The following is a 24313-nucleotide window of genomic DNA, read 5'->3' as shown; positions in this document are numbered from 1 at the left end:
TTTTCATCATGTTCTCCTGCGTCTTTTACTTTGGTTTTGCTTCTAATCCATTTGTTTGTTTTTTGGTCTATAAGTCTCCGAGCATTGATCATTCCATCGCTCTTTGTGCTTTTACTATTTTATCCATATTGTACTTCGTGAGTGTCCACGTCTGTGAACCATACGTGAGTATAGGGAGGATACACTGATCGTAAATTCTGGTTTTCAAATACCGTTCTATTTTAGTGCTTTTCAAGATCCAACTTAGTTTTCCAATTCCTGCTCACGCTAACCCTATTCTTCTGGCAATTTCGGCAGTTTGATTTTCTTTGTTATTTTTCATTATCTGTCCCAGGTAGATGTATTCGCTTACTGTTTTTAAATTTATGTCGTTCAATGTTATTTCTCGATTGTTCGGTGTATTTGTCATTATTTTTGTTCTTTCCAAGTTCATCTTAAGACCTACTTTTTCCGAAGCTTGAAATAGTTGCGTCCTCATGGTCTATAGTTCTTCGAAACTTGTAGCGAATATTACAATGTCATCAGCGTATCTTAAATGACTCAGTTTTCTTCAATTAACATTTACTCCCTTATCTGCCCAGTTAATGTCTTTGAACACGTCTTCAAGTCCAAGTGTGAATAGCTTTGGTGAGATAACATCTCCCTGACGAACTCCTCTGTTGATTGGTATAGCTTTGGTTTTCGCATCAATTTGTATTTTCATTGTAGCTTTCTTGTAAATATTGAGTATGAGCATTCTGTATCGGGATTCTATCCTGCAGTTGTTCATATCTCTCTATTGCCCAAAGTTCTATGAAGTCGAATGCCTTTTCATAATCAACGAAGCCAATATATAAGTTCAGGTGATATTCATTGGCTTTCTCTTCAGCCGTCTTGCTGAATCTAAATATCGTCAAAGTCAACAGGAAGTAATTGAACTGCTGGAATAATTTGATTTTGCAAAAATTCTAAATATTTATTTCCCGTTAAATTTCCATCAATAAAAATGGACCGTCGATATAGTCCCCCAAATTACCTGTCCAAACATTAAATTTTTGGGGATGTTGTGTTCGTACTAGAATACTCAAGTGTTTATTATGCCGAGACCAATATCGTACGACAGAAGGATTGTGTTTCCGATGTAAAGAAAATGTAGATTCACAAAATATTTTTTAAAATACGTTCATTTTCATTTTGTTTATTCATCATGAGTTCACAAAATTCCATGCGTTTGAAGTTGTCCTCGGCTAATAACTCTTGAGTAGTTGAAACTTTAAAGTATCGGTAACTATTTCGTTTTGAAAATATTCTTCAGCAATAGTATTGCTTGAACAAGGATCAATAGTTTCAGCAACACTACAAACACCAATTTCCTTATTTTGCCGAACTTCGTTGATTATTTTCTCTCGTGGTAAATCCGTACATTTTCGACAGTTTTGTACTCAACCAAATGATTCAAATTTTTTAATGTCAGGTACGAGTTACTCCCAAAATACCATTTTAAAATTTGTACTTTTTCTTCGTTTGTATACATGGTTAGAAACACTACTTTAATTTCAGCTTATGGTGTTATAATGAGAAGCAAAGTTATTTGATTTGCTCGGCCAGTGATGATCCTTGAGACTGTTGCTAAATCGGTAGATACCTTCGGCAAAAATCGGTAGATTTCGATTATATCATAATATACACCCTTTTAAATTTTAAATTATAAACAGTTTTTGGAATAATAATTGTATTAAAGTATGAATTAACCAATTCAGATAATACCTAATGGACACAAACAAAATTGTTGTTAATAAAACATTATTATCTGCACAAAAATACAGAATTCCGAATATTCCAAATGGAATTTCAGGAAAATAGCGGTAGACGGTACACTGTCGGCGCAAACGTGCCAAATACGCCCCTAAAAATCGTGAAAGAGCAGCAATCCAGTGGAATAAATATATTAATTATAAAACATCGCGACGTTGTATTCAAATTTACACTGAGTAATTGCAAATCAGGGAATCTCAGTAATTGTATTAAAAATCCTATGTTCCGTTAAAAACTGGCAGGAATGTGGCAGATATACATAGTTATCTACTCGTCTGCTGTCTCAAGTACAGTGTTGTTTATTATTACATCTTGGAGATCCACTAGCTCTTTGTACATGGTTTTTGTTTTTTTTTAAACTCATTTTTATGCCAACTTCATGCTAGCATGATTTAGGTCGCTTATAAGTTCTTGCAGTTCTGGCGGATTATTACCAATCAGAACAATGACGTCTGCAAATCTTGGATGGCTGAGGTAGGGCTGAGAATAGGCCTTTGTTCTGCTAGTTCATTTTTCTGAATATATTTTCTAGAGTTGCAGTAAGAGTATTTTCTTGTGTCTTTCTTATTGTCTTACAAAGTTCTGTGTATTGTTTTGTCTGTATGTTGCTACTTACATACATTTCCTTTCTTTGTTTTAGCGTTATTTTGGTTTTATTATACATTTAAAATAGCTATGTTCCTTTAGTTGTTGCGGTTACATCTGAATTTTCTTAGATTGTTAATATTTATACCGGTTAATGTTGGTTTTGTGATTAATTTTATTTTTTCTAGTTTCAGATCTAGGAAAATTTTTGCTCTGATTAGTCTATGGTTGCTGCCTATTTGAAATTTATTTATTACACTGACATACATCCTTTATTGTAGTAATCTTGTTGGTTAGAATGAAGTTAATTTCGTTCTTAGTGATTCCATTTGGTGCTACTTAAGCCTATTTTCTGTTCGATTTTTACTTAAAGAATGTATTTGCAAAAGGCATGTGTTGGTAGTATATAAACTGAGCCAGTCTTTCTTCCCTTTCATTTCTCTCACCGATTCCATACTTTCCCATGACTTGGTTGTTGTCGTTTCTCATTCCCACTGGCATGGAAGTCACCAAGTAAATACTTGAAGTAACAAAAACTTATTTAATGCTTTAGTTATGTTACTATAGTGTTCCTCTATTTCTTCATTAGGAGGCAATCTTCACAATAAATGGAGTGTATATTTGTATAATTTGTATTGATAGTTGTAAAGTTAAGCTATCCGAGATACTAGTTATTTATATTAATCTTTTTTTCCATTTTGTTGATTGGGAATCCAATGTCGCCTGTGCCATCTCATTTTGTATTTTCAGTTTCTCTTTCCATTTCTACTGAAAAGTCTGGATTGATTTGCTAGCGAGCTGCACTATATGTTGCTATATGAAGCGTTGTTGTTTTATATGGGTAGCGGTTTACACTCCCCATATTCTTCGTTCTCTTTGCACTCCTGGCTTGATCCCGAAAGATACTTTGTTCAGGTCCATTTGGGCCTACGGAGAATGAGGGCCATGATTTAAGTGTGTTTTTCATTTTAGGGGTTATAAAGCATACCTTACCACGCTGCATCAGTGCGGGTTGGTAAGGGTACGTTGGTATGTTCCGATGATTATTAGGCGCCGAAACCCGCCTTTTGCCCTCCTCGTACTGCTATATAACGTCTTATAACACGCCATATATTGCTGGGGATCAGGCGACTTATATCTTCGTGGCCGTAGGAGGTAGAATGCGTTGGAAGAGTTGACTGACTCTTTAGATCAGCTATGATTCATACGTCACTATAAGTTCGGCATGTACCGAAGATTTTAATTGTTTGCTCTTGCCAACAGAACAACCCCTCCGACACCTACTAACGTTTTAATATATATTGCATTTTTTTAATCTTTTGTTTTTATAAAATGAGGGCAATCAATAAATATGTGGAATGTAAATTGTAGCTTCTTTTATTGCCCGCTTAAAAACCGACATGGAAACAACAAGAAAAAATTAATTTCCGAACCGCACAAAAGCAATTACAACTAACCCACTAGAGAAGCTCTAGTTGCACAATTAGAACACCTCCCGTTCCATAATTGCTCCCGGTGTTTCGACATATTTATAGTAAAAAATATTGAATTTCGGGCTTTAGCGGCTCCACAGCCCACGCCGTTCGCTCGCAGCGAAAGAGGAGTTATTGGGGGTATCGTATCTGCATGTTCCAATCGGGAATAGCTGTAGCATGAACTGATTACAAAATACGCCGACCGAATTGTTTAAGTTCCGGTGCAATTAAGATATAAACGCTAGATATTTATTGCGAGTGTCTACTAATTCATAAATATGTGCACGGAGACGTCTTTTTTACAATTTGTAGATTTTATACATATTGGAAAAACAGTGTGAATACTCTTAATAATTTGGTACTATTCAGCTGTTATGGGAACCCTCAAAAACTTCAATTTATTTATGTAAAAAGAAATAAGAGAATACTTACTCACAATCAATTTATTCTACCTTCTTATTCTAGGTGGTAGAATGAATTGATTGTACATTTTATTTTTTAAATGACTTGCCACATTCCGATATTCAACCTATGATTCGTCGTTACCCATAGCATCGCGACCACTTACATCTGCTAATTCATTGTCTTCGATACCAATGTGGCAAGGTATCTACAAGAAGTTTACTGTTCTAATAGTCTACTGTGTAATAGGAGTTTTTGTTGGGCCTTCACATTGAAGCCTTCACAGCTGAAGTTCACAATTTTATCATTTTCTCTATGGGATATTTAGAGTATAGATTTTTCTATAGGATATCAATTTTTTATAGGGAAAGAATGACACTATAGAAGATGTTTTTGGTATTAATGTATTATAGGGCTTTGAACAATGCGAAAAGTTCTGCTGAGTATATGGTAGAATAAGTTGAAATACATTTTTCGGTAAAGTAGGGGTGGCTCACCGGCTTCACTGGGTAATCTTTCGATAGGAGTTGGCCGGAATGCTCCAAGAGCAATTGTTGCAATCTGATCTCCAATTTCTATTAGCCGTTTTTTTAATAAGTTTAGTATTTTATGATATTCGACTGACTGAGGACAGTCTATATATATTCGTATGAACTTTTACACATTGCAGTTTTACATTAAAAAAATAATGATAATAATAATAAATAAGAAAACACAAACATAGAACATATAAAATAAAAAATATTAAAGTCCAAGGTTACAGCCTCGAAGCCAATCTCTTGCCTTGGGAGTGAGTTGCTGGATTTCTTGAAGACTGCCAACGAACTTGGTGGCTGGGCACTCGAAGACGATGTGGTTAATTGTTTGTTTAACAGCGCTGCATTTGTCACATCCCGGACTGGCATTTATGCCCCACTTGTTCAGAGACTTGTTACAAACTTCATGACCAACACGTATTCTATTAAGGTTGCACCATTCACGACGAGGAAGAGAAAAGCCGTCTGGTTGGTTTAATTGTAAGGTTTTCTATGGGATTAGCATTTCTGATATCTGGATTCCACTCGCCCATCCAGTGCTCCTCAATAGTGAAATCAGCCAATCTTGTAGCAGTTCTAGTAGGTGGATGTCTGGATTTCAGTCTTAACTCTCTTTGGTCTAGCTCAGCGATGTCTGTATTTATCGGTACTGCTTGGTTTTGTTGGCATTTTTGAACTAGGGTGTTAAGTGGGGTTATTCGTTTTGTTGCTGGTGGAGCGATGTTGCTTAAAACTGAAAGCCATTGGGTTGGTGTGGGCTTTATAGTTCTCGGTATGTGCCTTATTGTTTGGTTTAACTGGGTATCTATGACGTTTGTGTGATGACTCTTTAGCCAGACAGGAGCGCAATATTCTGCAGTAGGATATACTAAGGACAGCGCGCTCGTTCTGATGACCTCTGCATTAGACCCCCATGATATATTTGCTAATCTCTGAATAATGTTATTGCGGGTCTTTATTTTTGCTGAAGTGTTTTCCAAATGCTGTTTAAATGTTAGGGTGCGATCTAGAGTTACACCGAGGTATTTTGGGTTCGAACTGTGCTTTAGAATGGTTCCATCGCATTCTATGTTTAGTCTGTAATTTGCCTTGTGGTTGTTAAGATGGAAAGCTGTTACTTCAGTGTTCGATGGGTTTAGTTGTAGGCCCCATTTCTTAAAGGATCTCTTAACAGTGTTTAGATCTGCTTTTATGGTGGTTTTAAGAGTCTTTGATCAAACCACATGCCTAGAAATTTTATGGAGGGTTTAAATGCCACTGTGAAGTTATACAACTTCAATGTTGGATAGACATGTGGAGGTTTTTTGGTGAAGAATACTGCCGAAGTTTTGGTACTGAAAATTCGAAACCAGTACTGGCTGACAATTCTTCTAACTGGTTTAGCATTGATTGCAATGTATCTAATGTTTTTACCTTTTGACGTAAATATATATAATAGGATATAATGTTTTTACCTTTTGACGTAAAAAAGAAGATCGTTTGCGAATAATACAGCTTTAAGGGGTTTAGGTAGATTATAAATGATACTATGTATAGGTACTAGAAACAACGTAGAACTAAGTGCTAAGCCTTGAAGTTCCATTTTCTTCAGCATGTTCCTCAAAGTAGGAATTATGCACCCTTACTCGAAATGATCTATCGTACAAGTTCTTAATAAAATTAAGGCAGTTTTCACTTATATTCCACTAATGTAATTTTATGATGACATCAAATTTTCAACATGTCTTAAATACTTGTTTTAAATAAAAAATATTGCAGTGCAGGATTGTTTTGTATCTAGAGCTTCTTGGATGTCAATTTCCAAGTCAAGAAATTTTCAATCCCAGAGCAATTAGGTCGAAATACGTTTTGTTCCAATATTAAATGATTAAATGTGTTTATTATACACATCAGTCTATGGTTTACCAATTTCTCCATTAACTTGCTTGTAGAACATGTTAAGCTGATTGGCCTACAAGAGTCAGATTCTACACTTGGTTTTTGCAATCTTAAAAAGGGCAAGATTATGATCAAGCTATTGGGAATTTGTTGTTTAGTCAAATTAAATTGATGATGTGGAGTAGGTATAGTTTACCGGAAACAGGAAAATATTTTAAAAATATTACTGGTATGTCGTTAGGCTTTTTGCTAGTGTTTTTAATTCCATTAGGTCATTATTCAGTTCTTAAATAGTAAAAGGCAGGTTAAGTGAATTGTCTTCTGTCTCGCTTTCTGTCAAAATTTGAACTTTCAGCTTGCATCTTATATGTATTTAAGGAAAGTATCACTGTAGTTTTTAGACGATCTATTATTAAAGTTTTAGCTATTTCAAGAGGATAGTTAAAAATTTCATTGTTTTTTTTTTAATTTTGAGATTATCGGTATATATTTCAAGCCAGATATTTTCTTTATCCTTTTCCATACCTAATTCGTAGGAGTTGAAGAATTTATTTCAGAAATGTATTTGGGAGTATTTTTTGGCTGCTACCACTGAAATTATTTAATACAAATAATCACAAAGTCAAAAATATTAACGCGGTGTATTCGTATGGTAACTTTGGCTACTTAAATAGTTAATTCCATTCATTTACATTAGCAACGTAACTAAATACTATAATTATTCCTTTTATTAAAGTGTAAACTATTAAAACAACTCACCTTGTACTTTCTTTAGTTTCGATAACCCTAAACTTCTTCCTGCCGTTGATCTTATACGTTCCAGTTTTGAGAACAACCGTCTCCATCCATTGGCCGATATCCACATCCTGCACTCGGGAAACCGGCGTCTTTGTCGCAGCCGCCGCTTTCCTTTCTGGACGGAGGACGTCGACGTCGAGGTTTCTGAACGTCTTGGTGCCCGTAATCACATTTGACCTGTCGTATCTCATCACATCTGTCTGTAGATTCAATTTGTTCACGAGATAATTTCCTTCCAACTCTGAAACAACACACCATATTAGTAGGTGCTCGGCAACAACTAAATGGGAAATGTGAAATGAGGGCTGAGAGGTATAAAATAATAAATATATGTATTATCCGAAAATGTAGAATACATTTTAAGTGTATTTACTTAAAAAACATCTATACGACATTAGCAGAAAATTCCATTATACGAATATAAAGTTATTGAAGAGGTGTTTTATGTCGTCCTGTGATAAAAGCACCTTTATTTTGACATATACGCATGCGCAGTTTTGCGTCTGTTATTTTTGTTCTGTAATAAAATACAGGCCGCCTGCATGTAAAATTAAGTACTGGACACAGAACTTTTATTTAAGTTACTCTTATTTTGACGTAACCAGTTAAATTACGTGTACAAAGACGTTTAGATCTAACTTTAACTTCACTTATATTTAGAATTATATAGATATTTGATTAAATTTTAGTATTCTTTAACTAACAGTTTAATTAAATTCAACCTTTTTCTCTTTTCAGTGATCTAATTTTAATTTCTAGTCTATGATTAGGTATAAGAGTAACACATAGTATATTATAGACATTTATAGGTTATACAAAACATTGAAAACTTTATTTTTAAAACTTCCACAAAATTTATTATAATATCTGATCATTACAGCTGTTTCGGCAGAGTACTTTCTCAAGTGATCTATTTTTGGTATGTGTTTACACTTTATAGTCTTTAACTGAATAGGTTTAGGAGGGAAGGACTGTTTGTCATAAGTTGTTCATTCAGAATTATGTCCATATTTTCTAATTTGTTAATTTTCATAGATTCTAATAAAGATAGCCTAAGGCCTTTATTTTGGATGTGAAGAATTCGGCATTAAAAGAATAATTATGATCTAGAAAGTGAAGTGCGCACATACAAGCTACAACAGTATGTGTAAAAATAAAAACACATACCGTAAATATAAGTTCAATATATTTTCCTCCTAGATACTCCATTAAATGAGAACAATATAAAGAGTTTATGAACACTTTAGGAAAAAGATACATCATCGGTGGCGACTTTAATGCAAAGAATGTGCACTGGGACTCTAGGCTATCTACGCCTAAAGACAGAACTATTGTCAGCTGCTAAAGAACAAAACGGTGAAGTAATATCTACTAGTAGACCAACATACTGGCATACCGATAGGAACAAAATTCCAGACCTGATAGATTTTTTATTTACAAAAATATCTCAGCTAACTATCTGGATATCAATGACAGCTGGAACATGAACTCTGATCATTGACCGATAATTTTAACTATGAGTGATACAGTGATCAAAATAGAGTTAAATCCAATATCGACTAATAAAAGAACTGACTAGGAGAGCTTCAAAATAAACCTTGAACACAAAATTAATCTTGCTATGCCATTGAGAAATACGAGGCAACTTGATGACGAATTAGGAGTTTTTATAAAAATATATATACACAGCAAAAGAACGAAGAATGGGAAAGAATCTGCTTAAATATTGAAACATATATAGGAGGTACAAGAACTTCGGAGTCATGGAAAGTACTGAGAGGATTGAAACAAAACTTAAAAGAAAAAACTAAATTGGGAAATATACAGGACAAAGAATGGAAGGACTACTACAAGGAACTATTAACAGAACAAAGACCACAATTCATTGGAAAAGAAAACAGGCGAAGACGAAGCAGATTCCCACAACAAGAAATAGAAATAACAGATAGGGAAATGAGAACGGCCATAAAAGCAATTAAAAATAAGAAAGCACCGGGACCTGGAGGCATCTCACCTGAGCTTATAAAATACGGATCAAAAAAATTACACCGGATGATACAATGGATATTTCAGAAAGCCATAAATGGAGAACAGCTCCCAAAGGAATGGACGGCGGCATATATGACATCTATATTTAAGAAAGGAGATAGAAAACGATGCGAAAACTACAGAGGAATAAGCGTAATATCATCAATAGGAAGATTATATGGGAAGATACTGCGAGAAAAGATAGAGCAAGCGATAAAAGGCAAAATCGGGGAGGATCAGGCAGGCTTCACGGCAGGAAGATCATGCATAGACCACATATACACACTGGAACAACTGTTGGAAAAGAAAAAAGCAAAAAATAGAGATATACACTTGGCATTTGTGGATCTGAGAAAGGCGTATGACTCTGTACCAAGGTCAGAACTATGGGAGGCAATGTACAAATTAGAAATACAGACGGAACTCATAGAAGCTACAAAAGCTCTGTATAAAGAAAATAAAGTGTCCATTAAAATGGGAACAAGAATCATAGGAGACTTCACCACAACAAAAGGGCTCCTGCAGGGTTGTTCCACATCTCCAACCCTATTCAAAATATACTTAGAGAAAGCCTTGACTACATGGAAAAGAAAATGCGAAGGCATGGGAGTACCGGTGCGGAACGAATACCTATATACGTTAAGTTTTGCAGACGATCAAGTAGTGATTGCACAAGACCAAGACGACCTCAGCTACATGATGAAGAAACTACAAGAAGAATATACCAAGGCTGGCCTAGATATTAACCTCGCGAAAACAGAGTACCTATCTACAAGTGAAGAAGACATAGAAGATCTACAGATTGATGACAACGTAACAATCAAAGGAAAGGATAAATTCAAATACCTGGGGTTCATAATCACGAAAAAGGCAACAACAGAGGAAGAAATTACACAAAGATTAGGACAAACAAGAACAGCAATCCGACAACTTAACTCAGTATGGTGGGATAGACACCTAAATATGAAGACAAAAACGCAGATTTATAAAACATTAGTGCGAAGTATACGACATATGGGGCCGAAAATTGGATCATAAACAAGAAAAACAGCAGTAAGATAATAGCAACAGAGATGGAATGCCTGCGAAGATGCTGCAGAGTAACAAGAATGGATAGGAGAAGTAATGACGAAATAAAGCAAAGAACATCAATAGAAACAGACATACTAACATATATAGAACAAAAAAGACTAAAGTGGTATGGACATGTAAGAAGAGCTAGCGACAGCAGATGGATAAAAAGAATAACCGAATGGAGCCCCATAGGAAGGAGGAAAAGAGGACGACCCCGAAAATCCTGGAGGAACGAAGTAGACGATGCCATGAGTAAGAGAGGACTAAACGATGGAGAATGGAACAACAGAGAGAGATGGAAACGGTTGAGCGAGGGAAGGCAGTGAATACTGTAGAATCCCTAAAATATATAAATATATAAAAATATCCAACAGGTAGCTTGGGAAAATACTCCCACAATAACTTCTAGAACAAAAAGGAACAACCATTCAAAAGAAATCAGAGAACTCTGAGTAGAAAAAAGAAAGTTCAGAAAAAAATGTCAGCAATACAGAGCTCCACGAGACAAAACTAGTCTAAATAATGCTCCACAAAAATTAAAAAGGGAGATACAGAATATATAAGTAATTTAACAGCTGACCAGAACACAGATTATTCGTTATGGAAGGCAACAAAAATAATGAAGAGATCAATTATTCATTCTCCTCCTATCAAGTTGGAAAACGGAAGCTGGGCTAGAAGTAACGAACAGAAAGCAGAACGATTTGCAGGTCATTTAGAAAGCATGTTCAAACCCAAACTTCAACAATGATGCTGAAGAACTGAGATGGGAAGAACCATTCCAAACCGAAGAAAGAATAAGAAAGAAAGAAACTTATCATTTAGATAAGTATCAACACAGATAAAAGAGAATGTAAATCCTAAGAAAGCTTCAGGATATGATCTGGTAACAGGAGGACTATTAGAAAATCTACCACAATAAGCCATATTTAAGCTGACACACCTAATAAATGCTGCTTTTAGATTGAGATATGTTACCAGGCTCTGGAAAGTAGCCGAAGTCATTAGGATCACCAAACCAGGTAAACCTCCTAATGAAGTTACAACATTCTATTGACCAATATCACTTCTTCCGGTGATGTCAAAACTATTTGAAAAACTTCTATTGAAAAGATTAAAACCAATAATAGAAAGAAAAAATCATATACCAAATCATCAATTTGGTTTCAGAAATAAACATTCCTCTCTAGATTAAGTTCACAGAATAACGAATATAATAGAAAAAACAATCTGCTTGTCAAAAACAACAAACTTGTCTGCTCTACAATCTTCTTGGATGTAGCACAGGCGTTTGATCAAGTCTGACATGAGGGTTTAAACTATAAACTAAGAACGTTCATGCCGAAATAGTATTCAGAAATCTTAGAATCATACATTGCAAATAGATATTTCAGAGTAAAATAAGAAGAAGTGTACACCGATTTAGGGGAGATCAAAGCTGGCATGCAACAAGGAAGTGTATTAGGTTCGGTCCTGTACCTATTGTATACGTGTGACATTCCAGAGCTAGAACAAAACACTATTGTCACTTTCCCGGATGACACAGCCATACAAGCGATAGGAGACTCTAGTGAAGAAGCAACTGATAAATTGCAACTATCAGTAAATACAATACATACGTGGACCAGAAAATGGCGAATAAAATTAAATGAGACTAAATCTGCACACATTAACTTTACAAATAAAAAAATAGAAAATTTCCCGGTTAGAATAAATGATACCCAAGTTCCTTATGCAACATCAGCAAAATACTTGGGCATCACTCTAGACGTGAGGCTACGCTGGAAAGTCCATGTCAAAAAGAAACGAGGGAGCTTGATATTAGATATAAAAAATTGTATTGGCTGATTGTAAAAAATTCAACATTATCCATTTATAATAAATTATACATTTATCCAAGGATTTTAAAACAACGTACTGAGGAACATTGTTGATGCTCCTTAGTATATCCATAATAGTAACCTCCACCAGGACCTGGGTATTGAAACGGTGACCCAAGAGAACAGCAGCAAGTCACGAGCAGAGGCTGCATAGTCATGTGAATGTGGAGGCAATCCAGCTTCTTGACAACACTGAACTAAAGAAAAGACTCATAAGGACAAAACCATTTGAGTTAGTGTAAATGTGTAACAGTTTAGTGTAAAAAAGCAGAGTATAGTGGTGTGGTGTTATTGCATGTTAGTTGTAATGCATTTGTTCTTCTTCTTCTCGTAGCACTACAACCCGGGGTGGGTTTTGGCTAACTACACAACTTGCTTCCATCTTGAACGGTCGTCCATAATAGTTGGGTCAGTGGGCAGACCCATTGTTCTTAGAGCTGACCATATATTGTCTCTCCATCGCATTTGTGGACGTCTTCCTGTGGGGGCTTCCTTCCATATTAATTTGGCAAGGCGGTTATTAGGGAGTCTATAGACATGGCCAGCCCATCTAAGACGTTGGGATTTAATCTCTTGGACTATATCGCTCGCTCTATACATCTGCTTGACCTCAGCATGCATTATGAATGCATTAGTTGATAGATAAAATAAGAGTAAGCCATAGGGTAAGCCCTTAGATTTGACTATTTGTTGTTTATTAAGTTAAGTCAGAAAATAACTGATAATTGGTCATTTGTGACCAGACAAACATCGTACAGGTGTTATACAAAAAAAAATGTTGGTTCTTTGCAATTGTCATTTCGACTACTGTATTAAAGTGTGATAAAAAGAGGTATTAGTAAAAGATTTTCATATTTTCTACAGTAACAGAGGAACAGTCTATTTGTGTACCTAACTAGGGGGTGGTCGATAGGTATACAAAATGTCAAAACTGACCATAATTTGTTATTTTGATTTTTAAAATGTTTCATAATTTTTTGTACAGGAAATGTAAAAAAGATCTTACTAACGAAAGCTATAAAGCATGAAAAAAGGTTAAAAAAGATAAACCTACAAAAACTGCTGCTGAATAGAAATTTGATCGAAAATTTTATGAAGTTGTAAAGAGAATAGTAAAAACATCAATTTTGTTGATTAATATAAAACTTCGCGTGAGTGTACAGTACCGCCTACTGAACCTTTTTTTTTGTTTTATCTTTTGTAATCGCAACTGCAAATCTCTTTAGTTTTCTTGTATTTTCACTACAGCACTTTTAGTAATGGGATACAAACTACACTTTGTTCAAGACGACCGAGTTGCTGTTTGAAGCAAATTGTATTTGAAGTCCAACAGGTATATACAATTCTTGATGCCATATGCCTAAACTTTTAGACCAAGATCACTAGTTTTTTTCCTATCTCTTTATTTTTTTATAAATCATACATGTATCTTTGTACTTGCATCGTTCTTTTTCCATGTATCCAATATTTGTCGTTGTTTGTTAAGAGCCCAATTCGGCTAATAAACTAGACCATTTACCAAATACAACCCCGATAAACCCGTTTCCGACTCAATTCCCAGACTGCATAATATAAACAATCACCTCATATTGTCAGAAAATAACTTTTATGAGCAAAACTTTAACTCACTTCCGGAGAGTTCGCTATATAACATCTATAAGAATAGGTCGATAGACAATCCGAATATACATTGTGCTAACCGTTATTGTAAAACTTTGCAATTTGTTTCAGCTCCTTCTCAGTTTTACTTTATTTTTGTTTTAGTAGGCGACTAGCGAGGGAATTTTAGTTGGGGAGAGATTGGCCGAGATAGAAATCATTCGAGACTACTAAAGAAGTTCATGTTATATAAAAGTTATTGTTTTCTCTACATATATTATTATAACTGGTCATAAAGTAGTTACTAAAAATCTTTGTGAACATAAAAACTGTTTGTTTTCCGTATACATCTTATTCTTCGTTCACAAATTGTTGAGAGCACGAAATATGCCTCAAACTCATAAAACGGTCGTAAATCATAGGCGTTTCTAAGGTGTTTATTCATTAAATAATAATATCATGTTTTAATACTGTTATATATAATATTGATAATATTTTAATACTAATATATTTAGCAAAAAAACAATTAAAACTTTCACGACTAATGTTGATTATTATATTATATTAATAAAAATAAGAATTTAACCATTAACAATTTTGTAAATAAGAATACCTTATCTCTTTGGATATTTCCTGGAATTACCTGAAATTCATATCCGAAGGTACTATTCGTTGCAAGATAATTAAGATGGAATTCCCCAGATTTTTAATAATTTAATTATATTCGAAACTTAACTTGAAAGGGTGAAGTTATTACGAACGAAAACAATTTTTTTGTTTAGTACGTTTTTGATCGCATGTAATTTACGGCTCGTCGGTGTTTCCGCTTCTACGGCAGTAATTATATGCAGTGCGTGAGTGATTTACACACCAGTGCAGTTGCAGTGCGTAAGTTTTACACCGGTACTGTTGCGTACAGTCAGTAAGTCTGTCTATTCACCAAGAGAAAAGACTATTGTCCTGAATGTTCACGATGCTCTGGTTTCTCAGAATCCCACAAACACTGTTCGCAATATAGTCGAAAGTTGTGCCAACATGACTGGCGTAGGAGAGTCAACTTTATATAGGTTCCTATCAGAAAGAAAAAAACACGGTATAGCTAACCCAAACACAAACGAAAACTTAAAAAGAGGGAAAAAGCCTATTGAAATTGATGAATTTGCCAAAAATGGTATTCGACGGAAAATTCATGGATTTTTTTTTAAAAAGAAATACCAAACCTAAACAAAATTTTACAAGAAGTTAGAGACGACCCGGATTTGCCTCATATCGGACGAACTAAATTGTGGCAAGTTTTAAAAGAATTAAATTTCCGGTGGGAGAAATCAGACCGAAAATCACTTTTGATTGACCGGGAGGAGAAGATGATGTTGGAGAAGAAATTATCTAAGATTCATATGAAAATTCCGGGCTGAAGAAAGGCCCATCTTCTACCAGGATGAAACGTGGGTAAACTCAGGTCATACTCTAAAAAAATTTGGTCAGATAAAAATATATTAAGCTCCAGGCAAACCTTTATGGAAGGTTGGTCTACTGGTATCTCCCCACCTTCTGGTAAAGGCAGTAGATTAATAATTTCTCACATTGCCAGTGAAAAAGGATTTGTTAAGCATGGTTTGTTGGAATTTCATTTCAAAAGCACAAAAGACTATCACGAGGAGATGACAGCTGATGTTTTCGAAGAGTATTTTGAGCAAATGATTGAATACATACCACCAAATTCAATTATAGTATTAGATAATGCACCTTATCATTCACGACTAGTAGAAAGACTTCTAACTAATGCGTGGAAGAAACAGGATATTCTTGACTGGCTGTGGAATAAGTATCTGCCTTACGAAGATGGAATGGTAAAAGCAGAACTTTTAAAAGTTGCCCGGCAACACAAATCTAAGTTCAAGAAATACGTAGTTGACAAAATGGCGGAAAATCGAAACATCACAGTCTTTAGACTTCCACCCTACCACTGCGAAATAAATCCAATTGAACTCATTTGGGCACAAATGAAAAGTTATGTGGCTAGAAAAAATACGTCATATAAAATACAAGCTGTACGTGAATTGTTATACGAGTCTTTATAACATATTACAAAACAAAACTGGAAAGATGCAGTAAGACATGTAATAGAAGAAGAACAAAAAATGTGGGATCTTGATAACATAATTGATGCGACCGTAGAGATTATTAACCTAATTATTAACCCTCAAGACGACTCGGATTTCGAAGTTGATCCTATTTGTTTTGAATTTGAATAGTTTTCTAATCGTAATTATATAAGGTAAGTAATAGTAGTTGTAATCGTAAGGTATTAAAGGGGAAAGGCGCAAAATGTCGCCTGTCAAAATGTTCAATGTGTTTTAAATGTATCCATTTTTGTTTTCAAATCCTGAGAAAACTAAAAAGCATTTTTGAATAATTTAAAGGCAGAATGAATTATTTTTTAGAATAAATAAAAAGTTTCTTTTGCATGCAATATTTTCAATTAAAAATTATACTATATTTTCTCTTTTATTTCCACCCCTGTTACATAACATATTAAAATAAACATTGTAGAAGTTTTCAGGAACTTTCTGCCCTAAGTAATAATGTAATCTTTCATTCCGCGTTTAAATTTTTCAAAAATATTTATTAGTTTTCTCCGGATTCGAAAATAATGGATACATTTAAAACACATTGGAAATTTTGCCAGGAGACATTTGGCGCCTTTTTCCTTAATTAAATAAATGTATCTTTTACAAATGGCAAGAAACTTTTTATTTTTGAATAAAATAAATAAGTTTTATTAAAAAATACAATTTACATAAGTACAATTTAAAAAATATATTTATTTAGTTCAAATAAATGTTTCAATCATATACTCTACGACACTGGTCGTTCATCTCTAGCCATTCAAAATACCCCCGTAATAGGATTATAAGGTATTGTATTCCTTCAGATATAAGGTGGGTTAGTCGAAAACGTCTTAAACCGTCAGTTTTAGGTTGGTTTTTACTATTATATCGTATTACCTATCCTCTCTGTATTTCAGTTTTCTAATTAGGGTTAAACTTGTAGTGAGCTATCAACAAATTGTAAACCGACTGTAGTAAAAATAAGAATATGTAGAACGGCAAATTAAGCATTAAATAATAAAGTAAGTGAAGGCACATTGAAATCAAGAAGTGTAAAGAAAGAACTTTATATTGTGACGATTATTTTGCCTACCACATAGAGTAGGCATTACTATGGGGGGTTGAAAATTGGGGACAGAAATTAAGGGGCTGGAGATAGGGCAAGCAAAACAAACCGAAACTTTGGCGAACGGCCACTCAGGGTTTATTTGGAGAACTGGGTCATGGATAAGTGAATGACAAGTGGACTGAAATGGGGTAACTACAAAAAGGGTACTTACATGTGAAAAATAGCTTTTTAAATGAAACTATGCATAGAGGTTAACCTTTTTCTAAAAAAAAACAAAGCAAAAAAGGATCTGTTATGATCAGGTATTAACCAAAAGTAAAAAAAATAAAGCTAGCTGTAGATGTCAACACTAAATTTTAAAACTGAGAACAATTAATATGACAGCTAAGCCACATCCCAAGATCTACAATTTTAATTATTACAATTTCTTAAACGGTTATGAAAGCAATTATTATTAGAAAATATCCTTGTTGTTCCTTTAAAAATCAACACAAAAGAGTTACCTGGATTTCACTAAAATTTCTTTAAAATTTCTGGGGTTAGGAACTGGACTTACCCCCTCTGCCACACGAACAAATTCATCTTCAAACTGCGGAAATATTCTGAAACGGCTTCTTAGTACAAACAAATTAAGGCTGGAAGTTGTTCACTGGACACAAACTTTGAAACTCTGCTTCTTTAAAAACTGGAATAGATACAACTGGATACAATGGCTACATGTGGTTATCCTTCATAGTTGTAGACGACACAAATCTCTTAGATACTTAGAAACATAGAAACAGTGATTACTCTTCCAAAACTGACACATTACATTAAGTATAATTCACTATTTTCAACAAATTTGCCGGCTTCTGGACGCCGACACACACAGCGTGTTCTATTTTCAAAGATTCTTCTTAACCTCCTTAAAACTGTAACTATTAACTGCTCACTATATATTTACCAGGGTTGCGTCTTATCACCGCTACTCTTTAAATTGTATTCGGAGTCTATATTCAGAGAAGCATTAGACGAGGTCCAAGGCGGAATTAAGATTAACGGAATCAGCATAGACAACATCAGATATGCTGATGATACCGTCTTAATAGCAAGCAACGCACAAGAACTACAAAATATAATAAATGCGGTAGTTCACCACAGCGAAATGTTCGGTTTACATCTAAACGTTTCCAAAACTAAAACTTTAGTATTATCAAAGACACCAATAAACGTACAGGTGTATGCCAAGGGTCAAATAATAGAACAGGTAAATTCCATAAAATATTTGGGAACAAATATCAATAGTCAGTGTAATCCAAAAAAAGAAATCCTATCAAGAATCGAACAAGCAAGGAAAACATTCATGAGCATTAAAACATTTTTTACAAGATCAGACCTTAGTCTACAGCTTAGAATCCGAATGATCAGATGTTACGTTTTTTCTGTCTTACTGTATGGCTGTGAAAGTTGGACAATGGACTCCGAAATAGAAAAAAGAATAGATGCCTTTGAGATGTATATATACAGACGAATGTTGAGGATTCCATAGGTACAAAGAGTTACTAATGTTGAGGTACTTCGTCCCATGTGTAAACAAAAAGAATTACTAAGAATAATCAAAGAGAGGAAAATGCAATACTTGGGTCATGTGCTGAGAGGCGAAAGATATGAATTACTTCAAGTTATACTGGAAGGAAAAGTACAGGGCAAAAGATCAGTAGGAAGACGCCAGAACTCGTGGCTGAAAGACCTGAGGAGATGGTTCGACCGCTCATCCGCGGAGATCTTTCGCGCAGCAGTTTCCAAAACTTTAATTGCCATTTGGATCGCCAACCTTTGAAAGGAGACGGCGCAATGAGAAGAAGAATATATTTACCACAACATAAAACGAAAAAACACAAAACATTACAAATTTAAAGAAAAATTTGGAGCAACACTGAAGCCAACTACCCTGACAGCGGCCTCGGCGAGAGTGATGTAATGCTCTTTAAAATTCATTCGCCCAACTTGGTATAAACAAAACATATAAACGGGAATATTTATTTAACGCGCAATATTAGGCGGCTTAACGATCAAAGAAAATACCAAAGAAATCGCGTATGTGATATATAAACAAACTCAAAACTGTGTTTATTATTGACTCGGCGACGCAAAAAGGATTGAAATAATATTTCGGTGTTTTAATACGTACGATAGGAAATAGAAATACATTGAAAATATTCTTCGGTGTTTTAATATATACCAAAGAATTTAAAAATGCTACAATATGCGTCTGTGTATTTAACATCTTCGCTGCCATGAGATATCATTGCGGCATCACAGCAAATTTGACTTTCTGGCCGTGTGAAGTCAGTCATGCATCTCGGACAGGCGGATACGTTACTACTGGATGAAGCCGCATATGCTATTCGACGCCGTGAAATGCTTATGGAACATATTTACAATGGCTGTAAGAACAAGAAAATGCATTTGGCCTCTATAATTGAGAGTAACATGTGGCTTCACATGGCTGTAAAACTATATAAAAATAAAAAAGCTTTGTTACGCATATTATTATTGATATAAATAAAAATTTACGCAAAGAAACACACACTTTATTATTTATTTATTAAGAAAGTGTAGGACAAAAATAAAAAAGAATATTAATATTAAAAAATACAATAAATTTAAGCGAAAAAATACATTAATTTATAGCACTCAACAGATCTGCGTCTTCCATTTCAACCAACATCTTCTTACACATGCTGCGGCAATGGAGGTTCATTACGACGATAATGCTTCACATGTTGTATTTGAAGTAATTCCAACATGACAAGTTTCTTAAATGTAGTAATGGTTATCTTGGTCGTTCGTAACCTGTTGATGTAGTATAAAACATTGACTAATGATGTTCCAATAAGAAGTTTGACAACTAATTTCCTATACCACTTCCCGCCACCACCTCACTTGTTTCTATGTTATGCCAATTTTGAATTTTTGCTTTTGGTGCGTTTTCATTCTCTTTACATTGGGAAGCATATCTATTAGTTTCAATCACCATTAAATTTATAATTTCATTCGAGAAGAGTAAAGTGTAAAAATCATATGGGGTTTTGTTGTGATAATCCCCATATAACTGAATATTAATACCGCACGTTGGCTCTGTAAAACAAACTGTTTCAAATTTCGACCTATCACAGTATCCCAAACCAGATCTCCATCAGGCTCCTATTTTTATTTTGGTCGCTGCCATTATTGTCACTATCTGTAGTATTATTTTGCATTACATGTTCAATTGTTTCCATGAATGTGTCCCCTACGTTCTCGTCTTCGATTTCTAATTCATTTCTGTCCCAATCGGCTGCTCTGAAAAGATCTACTGAGCTGCAACTATACCACTATCTCAGCTTTCTTAGCCGGGAAATTCTTCGTCTTCCTATGGATCTTTAACCCTTGATTTTACCTTGCATTATGAGCTTTAATATCTCATATTTCGCTCCTTTTGTAGCCTTCTTAACACTTCCGCATTTGTAACTCGTTGGGTCCATGGTATTTTCAAAATCCTTCTATAGCACCACATCTCAAATGATTTAAACTTCTTTATATTATCCACTTTTAGTGTCCAGCTTTCCATTACATACAACAAAGTCAAGAACACGTAGCATCTTAAGGCTCTTATCCTCAGCTTCAGAAGAAAGTCTCGATTAACAAACATTGTTTTCATTTTTAAAAATGCCGGTCTTGCAATTTCAATGCGTGTCCTTATTTTTCTCTACCTTGGTTATTGTTTTCATTTACCTAGGTTCCCAGATATTTGTAGTTATTCACTCGTTCTACTAGTTTTTCCTCGATATCTAGCCTTCCTACTGTATGTTGCTTGGAAATAATCATGCGCTTGGTTTTCTTAACGTTTATTTTTAGTCCATATTTTATACTGACTTGATGTAATCTATTTACTAAGCTTTGGAGTGCTTCTAGAATGTCTGCAAAAACAGAGGTGCCATCTGCGAATCTTATGTTGTTCAAGATTTTTCCATTTACTGATATACCCTGTTGTTCCTCTGATATTGCTTCCATCAAAATAGCTTGAATAACAATGGGGACAGCACGCAACCCTATCTAATACCTCTTTTGATTTCTATAGTTGATTATGTTGATTGATTGATATTGATCTGTTAACCACTTCTCCTTGGCTTTTTTATCTCTACTTTAATTCTACTTTGTACAATTGTAAGAACAATTATATTCAAATATTTCCTGCTCATCTTCATCAGAGAGGACCTCCTATAAGACAACAATATTAAAATACTTTTCCCACTTATACAACATTGTGAATTTATTACCTGATAAATTCATTGTAGCTATCGAAGTATACAGTTATCCCTCCCATTTAGTGTCGTTTACATGTCTGATTATTCGACCTTGTACCGTTAAAACAATAAGCAGCCGCATTAGCTTCACGCGGTCATTAGAACTACATCTTTGTTTTAGGGCTACGAGTAGCACATGTGGCTTTTTCTTCATAATATGCAAAAAACGTACGGTTTACTGAATAATTTGACCAAAACTTAAAAGTATTAAATATATTTATATCAAATTGTGCACAAAAAACATAATGGCCAAACGGATCATTTTATTACATACCATTGTGGCAGCCAGCCGAATATTTTTCAACCAGGGTAATTGCCGTCTACCAGGACCCTTTTTTCCTTCGATTTTACTCTTCATAATCTGCTGCAACAACTTGTACTTCTTATTTCTAAGTATGTGCCCAAAATATGCTGTCTTTCTTCTTTTAATTGTGGTTAAAAGTTCTCCGTCTCTTTCCGTTCTGTGTAACACCATTTCGTTTGTAATATGATCGGTCCGTGGTATTTTCAAAATTCTTCTAAAAGGCCACATCTCAAAAGCTTCCAACTTTCTCATCAAATTAACATTAACAGTCTAAGCTTCCACACCATAAAGAAGAATAGAGCGGATATTAACGTAAAGCGTAACGTAGAGCGTAAATAACAATAAATGTTACTGAAAAAACATCAACAATAAAATAAATATTAACTTCTACATATTCTTGTATACATAACTGGTTGCATACCATTAAGATAGGTTTAATAATTAAAAATCAAAACTTCCCAAGTTCTTGTTTCTTGAAAATAAATACAATATTAAGAACAACTAGTTACATTTTAATCACATTGTTTTTTCTTTCTGTTCTCTATGTATTAGAGTTAAAACATACTATCAAAAGATGTCATGAAATAAAACTAAGTTTTACTATCCTGACCAAAATTTTTAGAATGTATTTAGAATTTGTCCATTATTATATTTTATATTTGTGTTATTAATGTTGAGTGTCAAAGTTTATTTTAAATAATCTCAACGACTAGTAAGTTGCACTGACGAATTGTGATATTTTGTAAATATTTACACATTATATATGTATATATATATATATATATATATATATATATATATATATATATATATACATATAGATATTTTGTAAATATTTACACATTATATATATATATATATATATATATATATATATATATATATATATATATATATATATATATATATATATACTATCACATACTATATCACTTACAAAATTTTAACTTTACAACTAAATTTTAAAATGTATTTTGTCCATTATTTTACATGTTATAGTTTATATGGGTGTTTTTAATGTTGAGTGTCGTAGCTTTACACAAATAATCTCAACGACTAGTAAGTTGTAATGACAATTTGAGATATGTTGTAAATATTTACACTTTCTTCCAATTACAGTATCTTGAAGAAGGAGTAAAAGAATTCCGAAAGCTCGACCAAAAGTCAAAAGAGTGTTTCTATAACATCCCGGCCAAACCTATTGACTGCAGCAATAATAAATTGTGTTGTTTGTTTATATCGACAGTCAATAATATCCAGTATTTCTTATATATATATATATATATATATATATATATATATATATATATATATATATATATATATATATATATATATGTCTTAAAAAGGAATAAAACAATTCCGAAAGCCCGACAAAAAGTCAAAAGAGTGTTTCTCTAACATCTCGGCCAACCTTCTGACTACAGCCCTAAGAAACTGGTGGTTTTGTTTTTGTTTATATCGACAGTCACTAATATCCTGTATTTCTTATATATATATATATATATATATATATATATATATATATATATATATATATATATATATATATAGACTTTATGTTATTTGATGACTCTAATCCATCGATCAAAACCGTTAAACGTTAGTTTGCTGAATTTAAACGAGGTCGTACAGACACCGATGATGCTGAGCGCTCAGGAAGGCCAAATCATGCAGTGATTATGACCTCTGTATTTTGGGACCCGCAAGGATTTTTTTTTTAAATTCTATTTAAAACATGGAGATACAATCAACTACTATATTTGTTTATTGGAGCGTTTAAAGACCGAAATCACAAAGAAAAAGGCTCATTTGTTCAAGAAAAAAATTTTGTTTCACCATTACAATGCATCGTGTTTCAAGCCGATGAAAACGATGATAAAAATGTCAGAAATACACTTTTAATTCCGCACCCACCATGTAGTAGCCCAGCCATTACCATATTTGTTATCTAAAAAAAAATGCTCCGTGGTAAGAGATATCGCTCCGATGAGGACGACAAAGATAAATCGTTTTACCAGGGCTGCATCGAAAAATTATAAAGTCGTTGAAATGATTGTATCGCATCTAAAGTTTATTTTGATGAATAAATAATAACTAGCGGACCAACTCGACATCGAGTTTTTTAAATGAAATTTTTATTTTGCGAGAAAAATTAAGTAAAAATATTTTTATCAATAACTCAAAAACTATAAATGATAATTTTGTGAACTTACATTTTTGAACTCTACGTTGAATTCTCTATTGATTTGACTAATAAAAACGAAACCGGAAGTCGACCTCAAAACCGGAATGCGATTTTTAGTTCATCAAATGTCGACCTGGATATCATTTAGCAGTTAATTTTGCATGCTGATCACGAATCCGGTGTCAGATTTGCTCTATCTTGACGTTTTATGCGCGTTTCGGGTCACTTCCGGTGTCGGATCGCAACCGGAAGTACATATTTAGA

General features: G+C 34.0%; 2 protein-coding genes across 3 annotated transcripts in view; one reads left to right on the top strand and one right to left on the bottom strand.

Annotated features, from left to right (window-relative positions):
• The window catches only part of clos (closca), a 418696-nt gene that overhangs the window by 99533 nt on the left and 294850 nt on the right, over positions 1-24313 (bottom strand). For both annotated transcript variants that reach the window (XM_072540165.1, XM_072540166.1), the window contains one exon: positions 7430-7709. In XM_072540165.1, coding sequence (XP_072396266.1) covers positions 7430-7709 — 280 coding nt within the window. The remainder of the gene's footprint in view (positions 1-7429; positions 7710-24313) is intronic.
• The window catches only part of LOC140447486 (RWD domain-containing protein 2A), a 409818-nt gene that overhangs the window by 109223 nt on the left and 276282 nt on the right, over positions 1-24313 (top strand). The window lies entirely within an intron of this gene.

This window comes from Diabrotica undecimpunctata, chromosome 8, assembly GCF_040954645.1.
Source record: "Diabrotica undecimpunctata isolate CICGRU chromosome 8, icDiaUnde3, whole genome shotgun sequence".
Lineage (NCBI taxonomy): Eukaryota > Metazoa > Arthropoda > Insecta > Coleoptera > Chrysomelidae > Diabrotica > Diabrotica undecimpunctata.
This window is presented reverse-complemented; position numbering and strand designations above follow the sequence as displayed.